This window comes from Myxocyprinus asiaticus, chromosome 42 (genome assembly GCF_019703515.2).
Source record: "Myxocyprinus asiaticus isolate MX2 ecotype Aquarium Trade chromosome 42, UBuf_Myxa_2, whole genome shotgun sequence".
NCBI classification, from domain to species: Eukaryota; Metazoa; Chordata; class Actinopteri; order Cypriniformes; family Catostomidae; genus Myxocyprinus; species Myxocyprinus asiaticus.
This window is the reverse complement of record NC_059385.1, coordinates 36,323,565-36,331,881: the sequence shown is the minus strand read 5'-3', so window position 1 is coordinate 36,331,881 and position 8,317 is coordinate 36,323,565. Positions and strand designations below refer to the sequence as shown.

The 8,317-nt window shown below is 41.5% G+C and overlaps 1 protein-coding gene across 1 annotated transcript; it reads left to right on the top strand.

Moving 5' to 3' along the window:
• The first annotated feature begins 233 nt into the window (after positions 1–233).
• Positions 234–6,283, top strand: LOC127432698 (uncharacterized). The gene is made up of 5 exons (XM_051684048.1): positions 234–472; positions 1,000–1,141; positions 1,333–1,439; positions 1,581–1,737; positions 4,952–6,283. The coding sequence occupies exons 1-5, from the start codon at positions 234–236 to the stop codon at positions 4,955–4,957; spliced, it is 651 nt and encodes a 216-aa protein (XP_051540008.1). The 3' UTR covers positions 4,958–6,283.
• The last annotated feature ends 2,034 nt before the right edge of the window (positions 6,284–8,317 follow it).

Below are 8,317 nucleotides of genomic sequence, written 5' to 3'. Positions count from 1 at the left end.
CCATGCGATGAAAAACAGCCCCACACCATGATGCTTCCACCTCCAAACTTCACTGTTGGTATAGTGTTTTTAGGGTGATGTGCAGTGCCATTTCTTCTCCAAACATGGTGTGTAGTATGACAGCCAAAAAGTTCAATTTTGCTCTCGTCTGACCAGACTACACAGACTACACGAGCTTCGACATGCCTTTTCTTTTGTAATGGAGTCTTGCGGGGTGAGCGGGCATAGAGGCCATGGCGGTGGAGTGCACTGCCTATTGTTTTCTCTGTGACGATGGTACCTGCTGCCTCCAAGTGTTTCTGGAGCTTTTTCCGAGTGGTCCTGGGCTCTTGGGCTACACTTCTGACGATTCTTCTGACTCCCTGGTCAGAAATCTTGTGAGGAGCTCCTGTGCATGGCTGGTTGATGACGGAGTGATGTTGCTTCCACTTGCGGATAATGGCCCCAATGGTGCCTACTGGAAGATTCAGAAGTTTTAAAATACGTCTGTATCCAATTCCATCAATATGTTTCGCAACAATAAGGTTGCAAAGGTCTTGGGAGAGCTCTTTGCTTTTACCCACCATGAGATGTTTCTTGTGTGACACCTTGGTAACGAAAAGTCTTTTTATAGACCATCAGTTTACTAACCCAGCTGATATTAATTTGCACAGATAGGAGGTATAATTACTTTCTAACTACTTACAGATTTCAGCTGGTTCCTTGCCTTACCTTGCCTTGGAGAACTGCTTTTTCTTAGCGTGTTCAATACTTTTTTCCTGTGTCATTCCACTTTATTACACATACCTTTATTTATGGACTTTAATGTTGTGAATTCTTTACATTTTCGGATTTCTTGAGTTAATACTGATGTCTGGTGAAAATGTCATGTGAATAGCCTCATTAAACATATATTTACTGAAAAAAATGTTGACGCGTTCAATACTTATTTCCCCCACTGTATCGCCACTGATATATATATATATATATGTGTGTGTGTGTGTGTGTGTGTGATTGTAGACTACTTTACCAAGTGGTCAGAAGCATTTGCCCTACCCTCCAAAACAGCGGAAAATGTGGCAGATGTTATAGTGAGGATTTTTATCTTTTTGGTGCCCCAAAAAGAATCCTCACTGACCAGGGAAGAGACTTCATTAATGAGGTTTGTTGAATGCTACAGCATGTCATAACATAAATGTAAATTTATTTTTGGACAGTGTTTAAATGTATATAATGAGATGATCTCACATATCTCACATTTATTTGCATATGCAGTAATATTTTTAAATCTTTTTAGCAACAAATAATTAAAAGTTAACAAAGGATAATGTGCTTATTATTGTTTGCCAACAGCTAAACAAGGAGGTGTGCAAAATTCTGGGGATTGAGCGCAGCCTTTGTGCACCATATCATCCACAGACAAATGAGCTTTTAGAAAAACTAAATGGAACAATACAGAGGTAACAGCCCTGTAACTATATTACTTTTACTGTGTATATTTTTATTTGATATATGTAATGTTTAATATATTTATGATATCGTGAACTGAAAATGTATTTGAAGCAAGGTGGCCTACCTATTTATGTGATAATACTTTTCAGGGCACAGTGCAAACTTGTAAACCAACATCCAGAGAGTTGGGATATGTATCTGGACGCCATGATGTTTGGGCTGAGGACCAAAAAACACATCACTACAAAGTTCCCCCTGTTTGGGACAGAGGCCCACCTCCAGAGTGAGGTTCCGGAGGATTACAAGGTTGGTTTAATGTAGAACATCTTCAGTTAATCCATAGTTTGAATAACAAATTAAAAAAAATATAGCTCATTGAGAATGTAGGATATTAGATGCAGAAGAATTGCAGTCATATGACTTAAAACCCAAACTTCTAACCCTGGAATTCCTCAACATCATAAATGAAAAGACTCTGCTCGAGCTGACGTCAAGAAGCCTAGAAGAAGCTCACATCTGGCCAATAAAACTAACAAAAAGAGACTTGTCCAGATAGCGCATGACTTGAGAACATCTCTGCAAAGAGGCCCCTAGGTGCAGAGGTCACAAGCAATAAAGGACAGACCATGCCAGAGATGAAAAGAGAGAGAGCTACCAGGCAGAAAAAGACTGTGTTGAATTGTGACTGTGATCTTCTGAGTGTTGTACTGAAAAGCCATTTTTAGTTTGTTTAATTAAGTCCTACCTTTGAGTTGAAATCCCAAGTTTCCCATTTCCTCCTTTCCCACCCAACGAACCTCTCACATACTGTTAAAGTGATCAGAAGTGCTTTGAGATTGTACAGTTAGTCAACAAATAGATAAGTTTGCCTCATTCACACATACATTCTTATGACTGTAAGCGATGGATCAAGACCAATAACAATGAAAAAAAATGAAAAGGTCTATTTTGCAGATTGACAGCAGCGTAGAGAATGCTCTTGACCAGGAGGTGGTGTTGGAGGCCATTAAAAGGCAGGACTCCATTTTCACTCTTGAAAATGCGTGAAAATATAACTGCAGCTCAAAGCAAATACAAGATCCCCAAATCTGCAAAACAGCCATGTTTTCATGGAGGTGACCAGGTGCTTAGGAAAAATATACGAAACCAACAAAGAAAGGGTGGGAAGCTAGAGGGAAACTGGACTGGTCCCTTTACAATAGTTGCTATAGATAAGATGAGCACAGACCTACAGTCTGACATGCAATTTATCCCTAAAGTGAATATTGATCACCAGCAACAGCCTAGAATACCTCATAGAATTAAATCCCAAAAAGGACAATTAACAGTAACACCAACAGCCCTGGTTGCATCAACACCACTAACATCCACAGCACCACCAACAGCCAGACCTCGGCACCACCAACAGCCCCAGCCTCAGCTCCACCAAAAGCCCCAGCGCCATTAACAGCACCACCAATAGTGGCAGCCCCAGCACCATTAACAGCACCAGCACCACCAACAATGGCAGCCCAAGCCCCAGCAACACTAACAGCCCAGGCACCACCAACAGCCCCGGCACCACCAATGGCCCAACCCCAGCACCACTAACAGCATCACCAACAGTGGTAGCCCCAGCCAGGGCACCACCAACAGCCCTTAACCCGGCACCACCAATAGCCCTAGCAACAACCCCGGCACCACCAACAGCCCCAGCCTTAGCTCCACCAACAGCCCCTGCCCCAGCTCCACTAACAGCACCAGCAGCACCAGCACCACCAACAGGCCAAGCAGCAGCTCCAGCGTCAGGCTGTGCTGCAGCCATAGCTTCAGCCTCAGGCAATATTGAAAAATGTATGTTTCACAATATTTATTTATCTTTTAATGTAACAATGTAACATTCAGTCTGAAAATATGCTAAAGCTACGTGACATCATTGGAATGCCATGCACAGGGAGACAGGGCCTTGGAACTTCCCATTTCCAACAATGGGGGAAGACGGATACCAAGGAGAGAAGAGCCATGATCTAGGAGGATGTACGGTACCTGGAGGAGAGAGGACGAAGATCAAGGGCTGTGGAGCTAGTATCCGAGGGAGCCTGGACCAAATGGGACCTTCCCAAGAGGAAAATCACATGGGTGGATCTATGAAAACTGGAGCCTTTCCGCATCTCCTTCCTGCTGCGATCGGTGTATGACACGCTCCCAACTTCAACAAATTTGCACAAGTGGGGTATGAGAGAGGACCCACTATGCAAGCTTTGTGGGGAGAGGGGCACCTTGGTGCACATCTTGTCAGGGTGTAAAACAGCACTCACCCAGGGAAGATACAGATGGCGCCATGATAAGGTGCTCATGATGCTTGCTTACATCCTGGAGCAGGAGAGACGCAAGAAACGCCAAACACACAGGAAACCAACACCATCTATCAAGTTTGTGAGAGATGGAGAAAAGCCATCAACCACAGTAAGAACAACAAACAACCTACTACAAAAGGCCCAACCATGGGATATGAAGGTAGACCTGGGAGGAAGGCCAGATGTGGTCCGAGGAGGAGAAGATCATCCTGATCAAACTTACAGTCCCGTGGGAAGAAGGGTGTGACCAAGCCTTTGAAAGAAAGAGCGCCAACTACCAGGATATTTTGCAAGACTGTCGGGAGAAAGGATGGCAGGCGTGGCTGTTCCCAGTCGAGGTTGGCTGTAGAGGATTCCCTGCCCAGTCAGTATGGAGAATGTTCACAGCCATTGGAATGATAGGAAAGGAGAGAAAGATAGCAGTTTGCAGGATGGGGGAGGCAGCAGAAAGAGCCTCTTGTTAGCTATGGAACAGGAGAGAGGAGACAGGCTGGAAGCCAGGAGGAGGAGATGGGCAGTGATTTGGCCACCACTGCCGACCCACCAATGGGAGGGAGTTGCGGTTCAGGGTCGAAACACCCAATTATCATTGGACATCGTCTGACGATATCAACTCCTCCTGGCCAAGGCTACATTCACAGAAGTTGAATGTAGGAGAAGCATCTTTTAGATGTAATAATTCTCTAAAGAATGCAGTTCCTAGAGACCTGGGTAGTTCAGTGAGTATAAATGCTGACTACCACTCCTGGAGTCACGTGTTTGAATCCAGGGTGTGCTGCGTGACTCCAGCCAAGTCTTCTAAGCAACCAAATTGGCCCGTTGCTAGGGAGCCACATGGGGTAACCTCCTCGTGGTTGCGATTAGGGGTTCTCGCTCTCAGTGGGGTGCGTGGTAAGTTGTGCATGGTAAGTTGAGCCTCCACATGCTGGGAGCCTCCACAGTGTCATGGACAGCGAGCCATGTGATAAGGCTGACGATCTCAGAAGCGGAGGTAACTGGGACTTGTCCTCCGCCACCCGGATTGAGGTGAGTAACCGCACCACCACGAGGACCTACTAAGTAGTAGTGGGAATTGGGCATTCCAAATTGGGAGAAAAAGGGATAAAATTGCGAAAAAGAATGCAGTTCCTAAAATACCAGGTTTTTATGTAGTAATCCCTGCACTTTGTGCTTATTTCATTTAGATGTGAAGGATGCCTGAGATGGTCTAAAGGCCAATGTCCTGCTGTCACAAATTGGGCCATACAAGGTCTTTTACTGGGACATTGGCTGATCAGGGCCTGGAATGGAGCTTGAGAGTGAGGTTAAATGTATACATTTTTGGTGAAATATAATTACCAAATTACGTTGGAAATGTAATTACTATTACTACTAATTTATAGGTGGATTATGTTTGGAAAAAATAATTGTTAACTGTTCATTTTAAATACATTCTTCTGACAGATGATTTGACAAAACTTTCTTTCCACTGTGGGGAGGCTAATTCAGATGAGAGTGAAAGGAGGAGTTGACATGGGTATTTTATTTTATGCGGCCCTCTGGGAGCATCCATTGGTGGTTCCATTTCCAATGTCATTTTAAATTATTTAATAATGTCTGTTTTATCCATTTACTCATGTAAGTACCAGTATTTCAATTTCCATTAAGATTTCTCCAAGAATTACATGCCATAGTCCCTATGTTGGGATCATTTCATAGAACAATTTCTTCAGAGACATATGTTTATATATGTGGAGATACTTTACTGTTTATACTTTAGGAAATTTGCAAAACCTTCCCATCATGGGGAGCAAAAATGTTTTTGTCAATATTAAGTTTTCTTTCCAAGTTTTCGTTAAATATTTTGTTCAGTATTAACACCAGCAGATATTGTAAGGTAGTGAATTGTTTTTGGTAAGTGCTTGTGAGTTGAAGAGCTCAGATGAAGCTACTAATTGTGCATTTGAATCAAAAATATTATCGGTCAGGAACTGACTCTGTGCGAGGCTTAAAATACCAGTCACAAATAACAAGAGTGTTACATTTAATTACTGTATGTACATTGTATCTGCTATTGACACAACAGTTTCTGTACCGGCAGCTTAATTCACTCTTGGGTATTTTACAGTAATGACCTTCAGTAAACTTGGGGATATCACTCTTGTACCCTAAATAATCCCCCCAAGTGGCAAGCGCTGAAGCACTGGCTTAAAAACTCTATTATTCCTCAAGCTAATATTGGTGAAGGAATTAACATTGATGTTTACATTATAACGCAATTGTTAAAATGATATTGCACTACAGATATCCTGTGATGCCTGCGGAAGGCCAAAGATAGAGGAGAAATTTCTATGAGCAGCATGCTAAATCTCACTAAGACATAAGGAAGGAACTAACAGACCAAAAATGTATAAAGTTTAATATTTTTTACATACTTGTAATTATGAGATTGATATTGTTTGTTTTTCATTGATTTTGAATGTTTGTTTTGAATTACTTTGATTTTTCCATAAATATACTGTATATATTATTTTTTATATTTCTTTAATCCCACATGGAATTATTATTATTAATTTATTATTATTATTTTTTTTGTTATTAAAGTATTCCATGTAATACTTGTGTGAGCTTTCTTTCTTATTGAACACAGGAGGAACAGTATCTGACAGTAACATTCCCAGCTGTCAGGATGCGTTCCCCCTGCTATAATGGACAAATAATTGATAACTGCCTAGAAATCACAGGACTTATCTGTTGTGGGGAAACAAGTCAGCAGTATGAATTTGACACATGTATGAGCTTTCTTTCTTATTGAACACAGGGGGAACATATCTGACAGTAATGTTCTCAGCTGCCAGGATGCATTCCCCCTGCTATAATGGACAAATTTAGGGATAGCAGGCTAAAAATCACAGGACTTGGGGTGGTTTTAAGGCAAAGATAAAACTTAAAAACTTGTGTGATGTTTTTTTTTTTTTTTTTATCTACAATTTCTTTTGACCTTTTTTCAGTAAATTGTGGTGAAAGTGTACTTGTTGGGACTGAAATCCATCAGATTTAATGTAAACAGCTGAACTAAAGTGGACAACGGAGCTCTCTTGTGGCCAAAACACGCAGTTGCATTTCTAAAAAATAAATTAAAAAAAATTTAAAAAAAGCTTGGCTAAGGGGAAAAAAAGAGAAATATGTGAGCACACATTTATTCCAAAAGTCTACAATATTCAAAATGAAAACTCTCACAAATCTAATATTATTTACTGATAGAAATACCTGTGGGTGGTTGTGTTCATAAAGACATAAAAATGCAACAAACATAGGTTCTGTTACCCCATTTCCAAAATATAAATAGACAGTCATGTAATTTGCATTTCACTTGTAGAATACAACACTCTACAGAGTTTTTAAGCCTTAGCGCTCTCCGTAGACTTCAGTGGTACGAGCTCAGCATCTCGGGGGCGAGCTTTTTGGGAACGCGTACTTCCTTCATCGTTTGGTTGGGGGCCGGGCTAGGGGGAAATAGAATCCGATGGGGAAACAGACTTCAACACCACACCGGCACTCAAAAATAGAAAGATTAGACAACTTTTTCAGAAAGACATATGTACTGTCCCCTCATAAGTTTCTTATTGGAGTAGGTTATTGATGGGTCGTTCATGAACGATTCGTTCATTTTGAATGGATCTTTTATGTGACTCAGAAGAACGAGTAGTCTCAGAGAGTGATTCATTAATTTTGTGTTGGCCGCACATGTGCATTGCGCAACCTCCATTCGTTTGTTACATGAAAACTGCATTGGCGCTGTACAGGAAACAGAAATGATTAGTTCACCTTTCAACTAGGGTCGGGTTGTTTTTTGAACTTCTATGCTCAAGCTTGTCTGTAGTATTAAAGTTTAATATACCCTCTTTGGACCAAGTTATTACGATAGCCGGACCCATTTCTTTTAAGTTTTGGTGAATTTGGAGTCAGGAAGCTTGCTTGCTGAAGACATGGATGATGAAATGGAGACAGCCTCTGTTGAGGCTTTTGCCAACAGCGACATTTTGAAGGTGCACAACTACGCAAGACGTCTTGAACCACAATTTGGGGCTCTCCCTGACACTCCTTGTAAGTCCCCTGCTCAGAAGAAAAATCGAATCAACACTCCCGACGCTGTATCTAATGCTGTACTGCTGACAGCCATTGAAAAAGTGAGCAGGATGCAAGAAGAATCATTGATTAAGCTGCAATCAGTTGAGATATCTGTGAAAGAAAACACAGCCTCAATCTGTAAACTTACTTGCTCGCTTGAAGCTATAAGTAAGCAGGTGGAAGACGTGACAGAGAAGGTTATCACTCTACAGACAAAAGTTGCGATGTTAGAAAGTGAGAACAAAGTTCTCAAAGAGAAATGCAGTAACTTTGTTGGATACAAACGCAGATGGAACCTCCTTGTAGCCGGGATTCCTGAGCGTGAAGGGGAAAATGTTAAGATGATCATCGTTGATGCCATGCGAGAAGCAGACGTGTGAGACACGAGCTCTGCGAACTTTGCTAGTTTTTTTTTATTATTTTCATGTTATAATCTGGTG

Excerpts from the sequence above, each read along its gene's own strand:
- LOC127432698 (XM_051684048.1), top strand. The coding sequence starts at position 234 with ATGGCGGTGGAGTGCACTGCCTATTGTTTTCTCTGTGACGATGGTACC. Across the intron at positions 1,142-1,332 it reads GAAGAGACTTCATTAATGAG|CTAAACAAGGAGGTGTGCAA; the intron begins GTTTGTTGAATG and ends GTTTGCCAACAG. Across the intron at positions 1,440-1,580 it reads CTAAATGGAACAATACAGAG|GGCACAGTGCAAACTTGTAA; the intron begins GTAACAGCCCTG and ends AATACTTTTCAG.